Raw genomic sequence first — 16878 nt, forward strand, 5'->3', positions numbered from 1 at the left:
CAACAAATGTACAAATGTGCTTGACACAATGGATGGATGGATGGATTGTGATGAGTTGTATTAGCCCCCAATAAAATTATTGAGAGAGAGAGCGAGCTGCCCCCAACCCCTGGCCCTGATGAGTGGAGTAGGGTGGGAAATGCTGCTGCCTAAACCATTCATCTTTTGTCCCTAGTGGCAGCCACCTGACCGGGGCAGCCCTGGCTCAAAGGCTTGTTCACGGATGGGAAGCTGCGGACTCGGACTCGAGGAGGGAGCGGGTTAAATTGCAGAACACAAAGACAGCCAATGGCAGAGCCCAGCCCTAATCCTGACAGGCCGGCCTGTCTCCTGGACTCCTTCCTGGGACCCAAGGGCGCCAACCCGGGCGGGACACGGGGCTTCTTCGGATGTAAGGATAACTCCAGGGGTGGCCCTATAAGAACCAGACACCTCAAGTCGTTAAGTCTTGTGGCTCACACCGATGGCACGGGCCTTGGCCCCTGCCTGAGAGGAAGAAGCCACCGTGCACCCCGACATGGCGACAAGGGCTCCCCCGCGGCCACGTTTGTGTCGCGACAGGGCAGGCTCGCCCGAGTCACCTGCATCATCTCGAAGATGTGTTTCGTCTCCCCGTACTCGGGCATTTCCGGGGGGATACGATGCGGGGCCGTGGTCGCGTCCATGCTGCCGGTGCGCCCGGCTCCGCTCCCTAGTAACCGCCGTTGCTACGGCCGCCGCGCAGAGCGCGTGCGTCATCACCACGCGCCAGGCCCCGCCCCGCGAGGCTCTGGGAGCCCCCGTGGGTCCCCGGCGCCTTCCTGGCCCTCGGCCCGCCGCCGCCACCCCGAATCCCTCCAGCAGAGCGCTCGGCGGCGCTGGCCAAGGTCGCTTCCCTCTTCTGGCCTCGGTTTTCTAACTGTGCGTCTTAGCGGGGGCCACGCTTCGGCTCCTCGAACAAGGGGTGCCCGGCGACCCCTCCGAGAGGCGAGTCAGCACTTCCCGGCCCCCAACCCACGGAGTGGGAGGCGGATCCTGCTTCCGATTCCGCCACGCGCCCTGGCCGGAGCCTGAGCGCTGTTTGCGGGTCTGTAACCCCAAGATGCTGGATCAGAGGTGGGGGGCGGGGAGATACTGGAAGAGGGAGGTGTCTCCATGGGGCAGGCGGAGGCCCAGGGCTCCGGCCGGCAGCCCGAGCCGAAACGGAGCCTCCAGCCGCCGAGCCCCAGCTGCCCTCCCCGCGGGCTCCCAAGGGTGGGGCCGGGGCGCCACGTGATCTGGTTGCCACGGCACCCGCAGTAACAATCGCGGCCGCGGCCCCACCCTCTCGTCCTGGCGCTCCCCAGCCTCCTCCACCCGGCCACCACCTCCCAAGTCCTGGGACAGACCTGTCCGCCCCTCTGGGGCCGCAAACACCGGAGGAGTCACTGCAGCTTCGGGACGCACTGGGAGGCGCAGGCTGCAAGCAGGGCAAGCAAGATTCAAGCGTGCTGGGGGCCCCGAGGAGCGCCCTGGAATTCGCAACTGGGAGTTAGGGGACAAAGGTGAGGGGTGACGGGGAGAGGATTGGAAGCAGAAAGGAGGTGTCCCTGCTGTCCCTGGAGCCGAGCCGGGCGGGTCGGGGCTTTGGGGGAGAAAGGAGCCCCTCTGGACTGGTGAATTTCCTGTGGATTCAGGGAACCCTGGTAGTGGATGCAACACTGACCGGTAATAATAAAAACCAACTAAACTAAGCCCACTGCCACCAGGTGGATTCATAGCAACCCTATACTGTATAGGGCTTCTGAGACTAAATCTTTACCAGAGCAGGTGTGAGTTTGAACCCCCAACCCTTGAGTTAGCAGCCCACCCTTACCGAACAGCGCCACCAGGCCTTGGCCAGTAATAGTAGCAGCTACCATTTGTTGAGCTCTTTCTTTGTGCCCAGCTCACAATGGAGAGGGAGTGTGTATGGCAAAATCATTACACAGTAGACAGTCCCTAGTTCAAATTCTGTGGAGCCCTGGGTGGTGTAGTTGTTACTCGTTGGGCTGCTAAACTTCAGGGTCAGCAGTTCGAAACCACTAGCCGCTCAGTGTATAAAGAATTACAGTCTCAGAAACGCACAGGGGGCAGTTCTGCCCTGCCCTGTAGGCTTGCAGTGGGTGGCAGTGAGTTTGGGTTTTTTTCAGTTCTGATCCTGGTTCCACCTTTTCCTGTGAGTTTTGATAAACTGCTCAATCGCTGTGTTCCTTGTGAAATGAGGATTTTCACAGTCTTAGACAGTAACTGTTCTGTAGGAAGGAAGGCCCTGCTGGCACGTCGGGTCACGTGTGCGGGGCTGCTAACCAAAGGCTGGAACACACCAGCCACTGAAGGAGAATGAGGGTGCAGCTTCCCTGCAGTTTTACAGCTTCAGAACCCCAGGGAGCAGTTCCCCTCTGTCCTGTGAGTTGGAATAACTCGAGGCAATGGGTGTGGCTTGGGTTGGGGTACATCGTAAGCGTATAATACATGAGGAATGCCGTTTAATTTAATCTTTGCAACAGCCCTGTGAAATAGTAGGTGCCTTCGAGTTGGGCCAGCTCACAGTGACCCTATGTACAACAGGATGAAACCCAGTCGGGCCTGCACCATCCCCACAATTGTTGCCTGAGCCCATTGTTGCAGCCAGTGTGTCCATCCATCTAGTTGCGGGTCTTCCTACCTTCCCAAACATAATGTCCTTTTCCAGGGGACTGGTCTCCTCTGATAATACGGCCAATGCATGTGCGCCAAAGTCCTTTCTCTGCCCTTGCTCCCGATGAGCATTCTGGCTGAACTGGCAGTCCGTGGGACTTTCAATACTTTTTTGGCAGCCCTATCATTCAAATGCATTGATTCTTCTTCAGTCTTCCTTATTCCCATATTACTGACCCAAAAATTTAGCGAATCAGAGAAGTGCAGAGGACGAGTTGGCTGGGTGACTTTGGGCAAGTCATTGCCCCTGCCTGGGCCTCATTCCTCATCAGTTGTTATTCTTGGAGCATCAGAATATGAAAGCCCTGTGAAAAAGCTTTACTCTAACTTCCCTATTTCCTAGACGCGTAAACCGATGCCCAGAAATCAGGGAAATCTTGGCCAGAGTCACCATGAGGTCAAAGAGGCAGACCCAGAGCTAGAGCCAAGGGCCCTGAGCCCAAGGCCAGAGCCTTTTCTACCAGCCCGGAGATGCTCCCTCCAACTGCAAAAGGCTGCAGTCGTGCCTCTCCCTCAGCAAACCACTTCTTCAAAGGGTGCACACCTTGGTAGGCTTGTCAGACTCAACGGCAAAGGCAGCTGGGGAAGAAAAGCAGCCATCTCCCCTGAACAAAGAACCCAACAACCAAGCTTGCAATTTGCACCGGAGAGGTTTGCATCCTGGACGTGTCTGAAACGACTTGCCTTTCTCATTTATTTTAAGCCCTAGGCACTTTTCATACCACGATTTAATCTTCTGTAGCAGCCTGGAAAAATACAAATCAATTAAAGCCTGAAACCTATTGGGTAATCATTTTTTCCCTTACCTCTTCGCCCAGATAGAGAGGTGCCTCTCATCCAGACGAATTTGGCTGCAGAGGCTCGCGTTCAAGGCACGTTCACTTTGGATAGCTTGTGACAGCTCCTCCCGTGACACCCCTGGCAGTGCATGTCACAAGTGGCGAGGATCAAGACCCAAGTCAGTTTTGCTTGCAGGGGCTCTTGAGGCCACCAGCCAAGGCTCTGTCCCTGGGGAACCTGGCAGCCCCAGGAAGCCCCCAAAGGGTAGCAGGGAATGAGGCAGGGAAGGGCAACCCAGCAAACACTGGTTGTGGTCGCTTTGGGATGGGGAATGGGAACAGCTAGCTCTGGGCTGTAAGGAGCCATGGTGGTGCTGTGGTGTTATGCAAGGTCAACGGTTTGAAAACCACCAGCCGCTCCTCAGGAGAAAGATGAGGCTGTGCATCCATGTAGTAAAGACTTACTCTCTTGGAGACCCACGGGGGCAGTTCTGCCCTGTCCTACAGGGTCACTATGAGTCCGCAGCAACTTGATGGCAGTGATGGCTGTAGCTTGTAGATGACGTCTAGGATGGGCTGGACATCTTTTTCAGGCCTTGGTATCTCTCCCTCCCCTGGCCCTGCCCCAGTAAATCTGATGTCTGGCTTGGTTGTTCTTTAAGGATCGTCAGAGAAAGAGGGAAGTGCCCAAATTACAAAGTCAGGCTGAGCTGAGTGGAACATTCTGGCTCCTCTCCTTGCTGCATGTATGCCTTCAGTTTTCTTGTCTGTCTTTGTGAAGAAAATAGTGGTGCCCAGTGTATAGGGGTTTTTTTGTCTTTAAATTTTGTGGTGAGGGACACTGGGCTCTGGCTGCCACCAGGGGAGGGACAATAGAAGAGTGAGGGGCCCAGCCCAGGTATAGCTGCTGCTGTCCCTCCCACTACCCCTCCACTGCAGCCCAGCTCCCCCGTCCCTGCTTGCCCACTTGGGGTGGGGAGCTGAGTGCCCAGGAGGCTGAGCTGCAAGGAGGCTGGCTCACCCAAGACACCGCCCCGACCCCACCCCCCACAGCAATGTTGCAGCTGCCCTTGTCTGCTGACAAACACAGGCGTTATGGCTCCCAAAGGTCGCCTCCTAGGGCTGCTGCCGGACCCAGCCCATTGTAGTTACAGTAGACCCGCTCAGGTTTATGGGTGCGAATGTCAAGGTCCCTCTGGGTGCAGCTCCTTTATGGCAACCTTGTTGCGATTCGGCTTGCAACCCAGCACTGTGGCTCCGGGGGCTTGTCCCAAGCCCACCCAAGCCCTGTCATTTCGGGGAGGCTGTTTCCTTTCCTGCCTCTGATGGCCGCCCTCTTTACCACATAGCCCCCCAACTCTGGCTCCAGCCCTGCTCAGAGCGCAGAGTGCCGAGGGGGACCTTGCAGCAATGCCTCCAACTCTGTCCTACTTGAAATCCTCTTCACCTGGGAGCTGCCTGGAAGCCTGGCCGGTGTCCTTGCCCAGTGCCAACCTTGCCAAGTGTCAGGGGACCTTCCCCCATCTCGCTTGGACTGCTTGCCTGGTGCAGTCAGACCCGGCTCCTTTGTGCTGGGCTTTCGTGGTGGTGGAGGGGTAGGAACAGTGGGGCCAGTGGTTTAGATGTCAGAAAGCATGGGAACTAGGTTGTCTCCTGCACAAACTGGCTGTGGCACCCTGGGCTTGTTCTCTCTGGGCCTCAGTTTCCCCTCAACCCCACTATAAACCTCCAGGGAGTGGATCTGCAGAGGTCTCTCCCGTCTTACATTCCGTATAGTCCATGTGGAGAGTTTTGGACGCATTCAACACAATTGCAACATGGAGCAGGCCAAGCCCGCAGCTCTTTCTCTGCCTCGGCTCGTGAGGATGCAAGGTGCATTGTGGACTGAATCACCGGGCACCATGTGTAAGGGATGAGCAGAGAGAAGGGAGAACCCGGCACGACCTAGGCCACAGTTAAGATGGGAGGCCGAACCCTTGCCCTGGGATTCTACACGCTGGAGATCTTAGGTCCCTGCTCCAAGCAGAGCAGGGAAACTCGGATCTCAAACAGGACAGTCAAGTGCTGACTTTTCTCTCTGCCCCCTCAGCTCACTGGGAAAGGAAGAATTCCTAGACTTCCCCACCAAGGGCAGAGGGTTTCCAATCATTTGGTCCAAACTGCTCGTATGCTGCTTTGGCATCCGGTGGCACATTCCTTGGTCCCAGGTGTTGCTGACACCAGGAGGAAAGATTGGAGTGTGTGTGTAGCTACCCACAGTCTGTGGAAACTGGGGAGTCGAGAGAGAAACTGTGTCCACAGCTGAGGAAAGAGCATCTCATTTCGTGGCACAAGCATGTCCTTGGTGGGTACATGGGTCAAGGTCAGCGGGTAACTCCCAAGGACCTCGTCAAATGGTGTGGCCTCCCACCACCTCCTTCTCATCTCTGAAAATTGGGGGTGAGACTGACCCCAGCACTCAGCAGAGGGGGGTCATCGTCCTCCTCCCTGACCCCTGGCCTGGGTCCTCACAGCTCTCCTCCTCTCTCCCCAGAGGTTGCTGCCCTCTCATCAGTGCCGCGCCCCCCACCCGAGGAAGACAATGAATGAGGTGAAGGAATCCCTGCGCAACATCGAGCAGACGTACAAGCTCTTCCAGCAGCAGCAGTTCACCTTCATCGCCGCGCTGGAGCACTGCAGGGAGAACGCCCATGACAAGATCCGGCCCATCAGCAGCATTGGGCAGGTGGGGCCTCCCCGAGGGGGCTGGGGCTAGGGCACACCGAGGGCCTGCCAGATCCTGAGAATCCAAGCCCGGGCCCCTCCCTTGAAAGAAGTCCAGAGACATGCACTGGTTTCTTAAGGTCGCTTGCTCTAACAAGACCCCTCACATTTTAAACAACAGGCAGGTGTGGCTTCCCAGTTCTAGAGGCCAGTGCTCCAAATTCAGCGTGGTGTCAGCAGAGCCCCTCTCCCCCAAAGGTCTTGGGGGTGGGGTGGGGGGAGACACTTTCTTACCTGTAGCCCTGGGTGCTGCACTGCCCTGCAGCTGCAGTGGGACTTCCCAGGAACTTGGTTGGATTCCTGCCTGTCTGTGTCTCTCCTACTTCCTAACACCATGCTGACAGATTGAGGACAACCCCCCTCTCTTTTACGTGCCCAGTTCTTGAGTGGGTCCTCTAAGTGGGCCTATTGTTGAAAAGTCTGGGAACCGGGTCCCTCTGCTTTAGTTTGCTTACACTGTGTGGGGCCTGGGAGAGCGACCTAGGCTGTGAGCCAGAGCCCGGGGGTGTAACTCGGCTACTTCTGTCCGGCAGGGTATTTCACCTCTTTTAGCCTCTGCTTATTCATCTTTAGAATGCAAGTAAAAAAGGGTTCTGGTGAGAGAGAAAAGCACTTCACCCAGTGGCTAGGACGCTTGATGATGTTACGGTATAGTGGGTTACGTTTTGGGCTACTACCTACAAGGTCAGCAGTTCAAAACCACTAGCCACTCCTCAGGAGAAGGAGGGGGCTTTCTGCTCCCATAAAGAGTTAGTGTCAGAAATCCACAGGGGAAGGACTCCGCTGTCGTACAGGGTCACTATGAGTCAGAATCATCTTGATGGCAGTGAGTTTATGTTACAATGCTTGCAAGTGACAGGCAGTTCCCTTCCCTCCTAATCTGAGAGGGTGCAGGGTGGATGCTCCCGGACGTTTGCCTGTTGGTGTGGCCGCAATTCACACCACGTGGCCTCTGCAGGTGCAGAGCTACATGGAACACTACTGCAACAACTCCACGGACCGGCGGATTCTGCTCATGTTCCTGGACATCTGTACCGAGCTGAGCAAGCTCTCCCAGCACTTTGAAGCCCTGCACTCTGGCACCCCGGTCACCAACAACCTCCTAGAGAAATGCAAGACCCTTGTTAGCCAAAGCAACGACCTAAGCAGCCTCAGAGCCAAGTAAGTCCCCCATGTCCTGCTCTGGAGGCCTCAGCATGTATGGCGATTCAAGTAGGAGAGGCAGGGCCTGGAGGAGGGAACAGGTTTTGAAGGGTCCAGATGACAATGCTCAGGAAGCTCTTCAGATGTTGGCATCAGGAGAGTCACCATAGCTAAGGAGCACAGTGGGTTTCAACCCCTCACTAGGCTTCTAAAACCCCTGTCAGTGGTTCTCAACCCAGCCCTTTCATACCAGCATGGCCTGGGCTTGTGGCCCCCAAGCCTCGGGAATAGACCCCCAGCACGGTCCTCAGTGTTAAAACCTCCCCCTGATGATTCTGAGGTAGAGTCGGGATCACAGGCCCCTGCCCTGGTCTGTCAGTTGGCAGGTCCTGGCATTGGTGGCAGACAGGGGCCTCTCTCGCTGTGCTACAGGTATCCTCACGACGTGGTGAACCACCTCAGCTGCGACGAGGCCAGGAACCACTACGGCGGCGTGGTCAGTCTCATCCCCTTAGTCTTAGACTTAATGAAAGAATGGATCGCCCACTCAGAGAAGCTGCCTCGCAAAGTGCTGCAGCAAGTGAGTGACCCCCAGGCGAACAACGACGACTCCTCCTCCTCCACCACTACCACCATGGAGGAGGCCACCTGTCCTCACCAAACCACAGACACCCAGACGCAGTTACAAACAAAGCAACTTAGGGGACTTCTAAAGCGCAGCCTCAAACCTAGTCTGAAAGACAAAGGATGTTTAAAACCTCCCTGGAGACCACCTGGTGGGAAACTATAAACCAAAGCAAGTGACCTACTGAGTAAGGTTGGGGGCTCCATTCTTTCACTGGGTACCCAGGGGCCGTCCCTTTTCATTGGTACTAGGCCCTGCCACATAGTAACCCCCAGAGGGACTGGCAACACACACCCCTGAGAATCTCTCTCTCCTGTCTTCACTTGCTTCTAACTTTCCCTTGACTCTAGAGGTCAGGCTCTGGGCTTATGGAAGAGGAGTCCCACTCACACCAGTTGCCAGGACAGTGTGTTGTTGATAGAGGGTCTCAGGAAGGGTAACAAACAGAGTAAGGGCAGGTCCTTGCTAGACCCTCCCTGTGCCAGGCCTGCCCTGGCAGTGGGCTCTAGCTGAGTAACCAAGTTGGAGAAGACTACCCAGCTTCTCTTGGGAAAGCGGGTGTTCCCACCTCATGGGTGGGAGCTGTTTTAAAGTCTGGCGTGTTGAAACAGCCTATGCATGTTTGGTTCTCTGGCTCAAAGCCACAGAGAGAGTAGACCCACCTTTCCCTTTCCTTGGGGAAGGGAGAGGTATGATAGAAGTCAGACAGATTCTGAGCTTGTGGCCCTTGGACAAGGAAGACGACCTGGTTATCACAACACAGCCAAGGCCCAAACACTGTAAAATGTCTCTAGCTGCACAGCTTGCCGGAAGTACTATCTGACTGTTGGTTTTTCCCTTCACAGGGGACGACTTAGCTTCTGTATTCTTGCTTCCTCGGGGGTAAACAGTCAAGAATAAAAAGTGTTCTACCACCTCATTGCCTAGCTTGACTTCCTGGGACTTATCCTTCAAGAAAGTCCACATGCACCCTAAGACATAAGAGGGCACCAGGTGATACCCACACAAGCCAAAGTCCCAGTAAGCAGAGACACTGCACAGACAGATACATGCCAGCTCCCCAAAGAGGGGGCTTCCACGAGGCTCTTGCCAATGATCCAGTGGCAGCCGGCATTTACACAAGTCCTCCTCTGGTGGCAGGTATCGTAAGAGACAAAACCTGCATTTTCCAGACAAGTTAAAAACTGCCACTTCTGGGTCTTTATCACCGTGGTCTGGGAAGAACCACTTCCGCTGCTCAAATGGCACAGCAAGGCTGATCTTAAGAGGCAAGCAGGCAGAGGCAGTCTATCACACACTGACTTGTCTGCAAGAGTTCCCTATCCAGTCCTTGGCCAAGGACTTAACACCAGGGTGGAGCAAAGGGATGCAAGTGTAAGGTGCTGGCTCTCCTGCCTGTTCCCTTTCCCTTGGCACACCTACACAATGCAGCTTGCAAAGCTCAAGGGTTAATGAAATCTTGGCAATTTAAATGCTGGTCAGAGTTCTCCTAGAAGGGCTACAGCAAAACCAACAAGACACACTCCTAGAACTTCAAGCAGGCATAGAAATCAAGGCGGGTGAGCGTGGTTTTGAGGGCTTCTCTAGTAGATGACTCAAGTCACTCCCTCCCACACAACCCTGCTGGAAGAGCATAGGTCTGAGGCAGATACAGGGAAGAATTGTTCTTGCTGTTCACCAGATGATTTGCCAGAACAAAAATGGCCTTGGTGAGGCTAACACCAAAACCCACCCACCCACTGCACCAATCCAGATCTCTGGTGCTTACAACTTTAGAGTAAGTGTCCAAACACTTAAGTCATTTCATTCCAACACAGCAGAGTAGTGCAAAACAATAAATTTTTATTTGTTCACAGTTAAACACAAGCAACTGCCTTGACATTTTAGAACATTCTAAGGACAGCAAGCCCTCTGATTCCGATTCCTGTTCACTTAGATTGTACCAGTCTCCCTGGCAGTCCATCTGTATGGCAGAGTCTGGGGCTCATGGGGATTGTTTGACATGCTTTTAAGATCAAGGTGGCAACGTTAAACCTTTTGACAAGAAGTGACTTTCCTCAATTTAGCTAAAAGCAGTCCGTTTTACAAAATCTATTTTCATTATGGGCTCCCTTTATACTGCACGTTAGTTACGTGTGTTTGATCCATGATTGAGTTATAAAACTAGATCAAGTTTTAGCATAATCTGTTCCTCCATAATAGATCTGTGGTCCATAAAGTCGTCAGGAAAGTGATCACTGATTCTTTCTAGTGCAAAAAGCCTGGCTGCCCCTTTGCTACACAGAGCAGCACCGGACGCTCCTGTCCAAACACTGTATCAGAGGGGGAGCGGAAGGAGGCGGGGGTAGGTCTGCGGGCTGTCAAAACTCTTCGGGAGCCTCCTCTACACCATCTATCTCAATGGCTTAAAAGCAGCATAGTTCTCCCAGAGAACAGGTGAGTTTACAGCATAGCACACTCTGCTATAGTCCACTGGGAAGTAGGGGAAGGAAGATCCTCTGCCTTCATGAACTGATTTCAATGCCAAAAGCAGTTGTGGGCATCGATGTTCAACTAGCCTGTCAGGTTTCCCCAGTCACGCTTCCTTCAGCTGAGCGTGCACAGACTGCAGGTGGCTACGGAGAAGACGGCGCCCGCCTCTGATGCACATCGCACTCAGTGGGCAGGGAATCGGCCGCATTGGGACACTGTCACAGCAGCAGCCCAAGGCCAAGCCTCCAACGAAAACCTGTTCTTTTCCCTACAGGGAGAAGCATAACCAAGTGCAATCAAATACTTGATAGTGGTGGGGGGCAAGGGCGGCAGTATGTCATGAAACTCTGGATGTAAACAGATGCACCAGTCCCCCTTCTGTCTGCATGGATCTCTCAGTACACACAGAGTTGCAGGTCCCTTTCAGAGCATGGGCCCCCAGGAGTGACAGACGCAGTGGAGGCAGGTGTGTGAACCTGGAGCAGTCCACACAGCAGCTCTCTTCCCCAAGTGAGACACACACTGCTGGGTGAGCCTGTGCTTCTCCCCCCCAGGACCACGGTGGGGAGAAAGCGGGAGCCTTCACTCTAGCCTTCCTACACTGAGTCACAGGGTTGGTCAGCCTGAGCCACCTCTCAAACGGGACCTGTTTATTCCTTTGCGTTGTATGTGCCGTGTGTTCTTCGGTCAGCTCTCTCTGGCATCAAGTGGTTCGTTCCAGTATCTGGTGCAAATTCACACTGGCTAGTCCTAGCACATTTCATCATATCCTCCAGACAGAGACGCATACCTGATTTGAGCGCCTAGTCTGCACCTGTGGCGCACCTCATGATCCCTGGGATAGTTCCATTCTGCCAAGGACCAACTGCCAACACATCTTTCTTGACAAAAAACTGCACGTGGGGTTGCAGCTGGGACTGGCTCTCGTTGTGCTATACAAAGTGGCCACAGCAACATGGTGGGCTACCTTTTTCTAATTGTCAGTGGTTTCCAGAACCTTCTCTTGGATTGTAACAGCTTACACTTTTAGTTTGGACGTTTTCTCTCTAAACATATACTCTGGTTCACAAGGAAGTATCTTACGACTCTTCCCACTCACATGGCCTAAAACAGACCCTCTGCAGCATACTCCCAGAGGTCAGGCTGTTTCTTCTTCGAAAAAAACAAAACGAATGCCAATACACCGACAGAGGTCAACGTATACCCACCTATTGAGTAAGATTGGCTTCTAGTATTTACCTAGAAAACACCTCGATTCCCAAAGTACCTCATTCTCCTACCTTTGGTTTTAAGTCAGTTTTCTTATTTAAGACAGCTCTCTCTTCCAATCCCATAATGACATTCCTGTATAGTCTCCACGGCAGAACCCTGTCAGAGGCATTTTAATCATCTGAAAAGTGGTATCTGCCAGAGGTCCATGTGCTCATTTTCTAGCCAAAGAATCAGAAAGCATGTTCTCTGTGGAGACCAAGCTACCATGTTTCTGTTCCCCTCCGCACTCCCTGGCTCCAGTCGAGCCCCCACCCCCACCCCCCGTAATACGTAGTGCTCCATTTTCAATAACCGTCATGCTGTACAAGCAGCAGGCTCCCATCTGCGCCAAGTCTGTGGGAACCCTGCTTAGTGTTAGGTGGGAATCAGAGTAAGTACCACACCTTGGCCAAACAGCTCTCAGGTGATCAAGATTTCTCCTGGTGATTTGTGGGTGGAGGCTTCCCACTCCCAACATGTACGAACACCACACTGCATGAGCAGGTTCAAGACGGCAAGCTCTGAACTTACAGTTCTGCTTCTGCCCTGGCTGTTCCCAGGCCTACACTGGCTCTGAGTGGTTCCTCCACTATCACCTTGCCATCCTGAAAACGGAACTCACTGTAGCATGATCAGGTGATCCGCTGATCCTTGGCAGGTTTATCACTTCCAAGAAACATACAAACAAAACCTTCCTATCGACTCTTTCACCACATAAAGGCCCAACTTTTTAGGCTGGCTAAGTTCTACATGACTGCAGGTCTCAATTCCCCAACCTTAGCTGAATTAAACTCATGGACCCTTTAGAACTCACAAGCGCTGAGGTGGTGATCAACTTGGTCTTAGAACTGAGCAGACACACTTCGGCTGAACAGACATCTGTGCAGGGTCCTGTCCTGCCCAGGGACTTCCAGCCTAGCCCCTGCTCTCATTCCACCTTACCATGAGCTCCTTCCTTCCCTGTGTCTTGAAAGTCTGCCCACATCAGAAAAGAAGTGGTGTTAGGTTGTTCTCCTTTCTTACACTGGACTCCTTTCCTTGACCAGTTAAGAGGAAAGGTTTGACTTAATGCCTCTTACCTTTGATCTGTGGTAGAGTGGGAAAGCATTTAAGACCAATTGTAATAGTTATCCTAAACCATTTTCTCCTTGAATTTGTTTGTGATTTTCTTTTCTAAAACTGAACTGTGAAATGACACATACAGAATTTTAAGCTTCCCTGTGGACAAAGTGGAATGAAACGTGTGGCATCATGACTACTTCACATTGGGCCACCTAGTGGTAGTGCCTGGGAGCCACTTGGTCACACCCAAAATGACATCCGGAGCAGGTCTGCCAGCATAGGCATGGTGAACTGGAGTTCCTAGTTTTATCCAACTCCCTTTGGTTAGGGATGCTAGAATATGTATTGCCCCACTTTAAAAATAAAAAACAAAAAACCCACTTTACGCTCACATGGTAAAAGCTTCCCTATGCAGCAAGACTTCGTACCATTAGATTTGTGTTTGTCCATTTCATGGCTGACCCTTGTCTATTCTTCCCGTAGAAAGAGGAGAAAAAGGAAAACCTAGTTCATTTACTAGTTCTCTTCTACCCCACCTTCTCCTTGCCTCCGCTGTAACACCAAGCAACACTTCTTAGGCTTCTAGCATTTATTTCAGGAGCATTTGTTCAGTTTGGGTTCTCTGCCATCAGGATTCTGACTAGTGCCCCTTCTCCTGAGTGTGTGTGGGCACCCTGGTGAGCTCCCTGGAAGAAGCCAGTCTTTGTTAGCCTTCTCCCAGAATTCAATGATCTGCTGATACTTCCACATGGGAGTTTAACAACACTAATAAGCTCCCTGGATCACAGGCCCCTGAAAGTTAGAATTGGTATGAAAAGGCTGTTACTTTTTTGGTGGCTTAGAACCTACTAGAGTGAGGCAACTCTAGCAGCCTGAGAAACAATGGTCACAACAAAAACAGTGAGGAAACTCTTTGGAACATCTGTGCCTTTCTGCTGCTGCGTTAGCCAAGCAGCTCACAAAGATGAGGGCAAGTATGAACACAAAGCGGGGGAAGGCGACAGAGAGGGGGTTAGTCAGAGGGCTCAGCTAGCACAAGACCTGCTTACAGATGCAGTTATTCTTATACAAGTGCTTCCTGGGTAACTTTTCAGTCACCAATTCTTCTCTCCTGCTGAAAACAGGCTCCACCTACCCACACTGCTAGCCTGTGGTCAGAACAGTACCAGGTTTCATACACACCAAATAAATACAGGGGGTGGGGTGGGGAAGAGACATGGCAGAAAGGTTGGGTAGGGCTTTCTCAAATGTCAAGTAAATGTGGTCTCCACTGGGCCCAGTCTAGATTTGTGAAACAGCAGCTGTCTGTTCACTGGGAGCGTTCTAGGAAGCTTCTAAGGGTGGGAAAGAAAAACAAAAAAAACAAAACAACCATTGTTTTTCTAGAACTGCTGCTTTAGATGCTAGACTTCAGAACCAAAAATCACTGGGAGTCTCACATTAAAGCTTCCATGAGCAGATAGCTTTGCAGACTACCTCCTGGAAAGGAACAAACCAGACTTACCTGCAATGCCACCAATTACCTGGTCTAACAGAGCCAACCAAGATGTCTGAACTTCAGGAAAGCAGAAAGTGGTGTGTTAGACTCAAAGATGAAATTTGGCCTCATATTGCACAGGTTCAAAGGACGCAACCATTCTTTTTTGGTGGTCGTAGGGGGGGGAGGGGTTAAAGCTACTGAGGAACACAAACCGGCCCTGGGATTAGTACACTGCTAGGTGTGAAAAAAGAGGCCCGAGGGTGACTCAAGGGAAAGGTTACGGGGCATTTCAATGCCAGATCCAAAAACAGTTCTGCCACTAAGCCAATTGTTGAAAGGACCTCCATCCCATTTCCACTGCATGAGCTAGCCACTCAGACCCTGGAAACAGGAAAGCTTTGAAACGTGCATTCACACCACCTGTTCTATGCCAACACGTGAAAGTTAACACTGATCGGCCATCATCCTTAGCTGTGTTCATGATGAGTCTCATTGTAGTCCATGATCTGAAGCTTTCCAACACTGTCCGGGTTTGGGGGAGATGAGTGCGGGCCATCTAGGTTCAGGGGAGTCTTGGCTTCCACACCTGAGTCTTTGCCCAGTTCCGTCTTTAGGGTCTCAGAAAGGCTACTGATGGTCATGCCGTCCTCATCACATTGGCTCTCGCTCTTATTACGAAATAACTCTCGAGCCTTCCTGCCCAGGAAGCTTTTTGAACTGGGAAGTGAACCAACAGTCATAGGGATGCTGGTGGAGGGCTCGCCCATGGTTTCCCACCGAATGCTGAATGGGCCTGCCCTCTGGTTGGGGGGTTTCTCTGGGGTAGAAATCTCACTGCTGCTGCTGCTGCTTCCTCCGCCTCCTCTACTTCCTCGGGTGCTGCCAGGTCTGGCGATTTTGGTCTCACCGTTGTGGCCATATGTCGCCTCGTTGTGCCCCACTCCTGAATCCGAGCAGCCATCATTACAACAGTCAAGCCTATAAGAAATCCAGGGAGGAAAAAATGCACCGGTAATTGCAGCACCCACATCTGGAAGACATTCATGCTGACCCTGACCTCTGGCAGCCCATTCCATCTCATAGAGAAGTCAAGCAGCAGACAGCCAGACAAACATAATGGCACAACTAGAGAAAGTGAGTGGGAATCTTAAATGTGACTGCTTCTTGGCATCTTACTAAGTGATTTAGGGTCAGGGGAAAAGGAGAAGGAGAAATCCCTGGGCAGCTGGTGAAAAGGTTGGCTACGTGTGGCTCTTGGAAATGGAAGGTACTGAGTGAGGGCTGCAGTTCTCTCATCGAGCCATGATTGCTTCAAAGACAAACGCCCTGGTGCTGTCAGTGGTGGTTAGACCACAGTGGAGGCGGCAACTCTGGGTTCCTACCTTTCTTCTATGGCTTCAGCTGCTTCTGTTTTTTCTTCTTCAAGCTTTTTCAGAAGATCATCTTTCTCCAACCTGCCATATAAATCTAAGATCTCCGATTCAAATACTTGAGTAATCCTTTTCTGGGCCTCATACCTGCTCTCAGCGGCTTTCAGCTGTTCTCTGCAAGATAAAGACCCCCCCAAGATATGGGAAGTTTCTCTTAATGAAGAAAACACTCCACTGCCAAACCTTTCCCAGTGAAAGTTACCTGGCTTGGAGTTTGACATCCTCTAAGTATTTCTTCTGCTCCAAAAGAAGGTGGTCTTTCTTGGCCAAATGAGATTCCAGTTCCAAAATTCGTTTTTGAGAAGTATCAAGCCTCTGAGTCTGCTGGAGAACGTGGCTTCTGTTTTTTTCTAGTTCTTTCCGATAAGCAGCTTTCATCATTTCTACTTCCTAAAAGAGGGGCTCAGAGTTAGTGCTTTTAAGAAAATCAGCAATGCCATAAATAGCCATTTTGAAAAATCAATGTAATAAGGATTGGGAGGGCACTGGACTACACTACCAGCGGGAGTATAAACTAATACACGTTTCTAGAAAATTAGCTGGCAGTTAAGTATTAACTTAATGTCATCTTTTGAAACGTAGCCCCACCTAAAGAATCTGAAACGTGAATGGACACTTTGGCACAAAAGCAATCGTCACAGCATATTTAAAGAACAAAGACTGGGAATTCTGTAAGTCTATTGTCGGAAATGTGGGTAAATAAATTAAGTCTTAGAAAAATATCAAATGGTGTTATCAGTAAGAAAATGGTGTTATCAGCCAAAGCATCTAATTTTACCACAAAAATGGCATAAAAAAATGTGCTGACATCCTGGCCCACAAAGCCTTGAGGACAATATTCCTCCTCAGAGCAGCTAATGTACAGAGAGGACCATATGGCTGGCCCCACTATGAGACATGATTTTCCTCACTGACCCATAGCCCTACAAGGGACAACACTGGAGACACAGTGCGGGAATTCCGTCTGATCTGACCCCACCACACAGAGGCAAAACACTAAGGGCGTGCAACAGAACAGCAAGGGGAACAGAGCAAGGAAGTCTCGAGAGAATACCAAAAATAGACCTATCCTGGGAGACATGGGTGAGGGGAAAGTGGGGGAAAGGAAGTAGGTGTTAACAAACCCAGGGACAAGGGAATAAGTGTTCCAAAATCAATGGCGAGGAGGGTATAGGA

General features: G+C 51.9%; 3 protein-coding genes across 6 annotated transcripts in view; 1 reads left to right on the forward strand and 2 right to left on the reverse strand.

Moving 5' to 3' along the window:
- Positions 1 to 665, reverse strand: part of AK8 (adenylate kinase 8) — a 174143-nt gene extending 173478 nt beyond the window's left edge. The window contains exon 1 of the mRNA XM_004713319.2: positions 582 to 665. Coding sequence (XP_004713376.1) covers positions 582 to 665 — 84 coding nt within the window. The remainder of the gene's footprint in view (positions 1 to 581) is intronic.
- A 150-nt stretch (positions 666 to 815) lies between these two features.
- Positions 816 to 8926, forward strand: SPACA9 (sperm acrosome associated 9). Of its 3 annotated transcripts, XM_004713235.3 has the most exons (6): positions 817 to 1066; positions 1326 to 1523; positions 6010 to 6201; positions 7198 to 7400; positions 7815 to 7962; positions 8853 to 8926. In XM_004713235.3, exons 3-6 carry the CDS (start codon positions 6058 to 6060, stop codon positions 8862 to 8864), a joined length of 507 nt encoding a protein of 168 aa, XP_004713292.1. In that variant the 5' UTR covers positions 817 to 1066; positions 1326 to 1523; positions 6010 to 6057; the 3' UTR covers positions 8865 to 8926. The 3 variants fall into 3 exon arrangements, with proteins under 3 accessions (XP_045144514.1, XP_004713292.1, XP_045144512.1); XM_045288577.1 differs by having other exon boundaries at positions 7815 to 8926; XM_045288579.1 differs by lacking the exon at positions 1326 to 1523 and having other exon boundaries at positions 816 to 1066; positions 7815 to 8926.
- A 3088-nt stretch (positions 8927 to 12014) lies between these two features.
- The window catches only part of TSC1 (TSC complex subunit 1), a 78278-nt gene continuing 73414 nt past the window's right edge, over positions 12015 to 16878 (reverse strand). For both annotated transcript variants that reach the window (XM_004713232.2, XM_045288502.1), the window contains exons 21-23: positions 15905 to 16092; positions 15655 to 15816; positions 12015 to 15250 (exon numbers count right to left, since the gene is read on the reverse strand). In XM_004713232.2, the coding sequence (XP_004713289.1) occupies positions 14740 to 15250; positions 15655 to 15816; positions 15905 to 16092 (861 nt within the window). In that variant the 3' untranslated portion in view covers positions 12015 to 14739. The remainder of the gene's footprint in view (positions 15251 to 15654; positions 15817 to 15904; positions 16093 to 16878) is intronic.

Source organism: Echinops telfairi, unplaced genomic scaffold (assembly GCF_000313985.2).
Source record: "Echinops telfairi isolate 266 unplaced genomic scaffold, ASM31398v2 ScPeMD7_22;HRSCAF=79, whole genome shotgun sequence".
Lineage (NCBI taxonomy): Eukaryota > Metazoa > Chordata > Mammalia > Afrosoricida > Tenrecidae > Echinops > Echinops telfairi.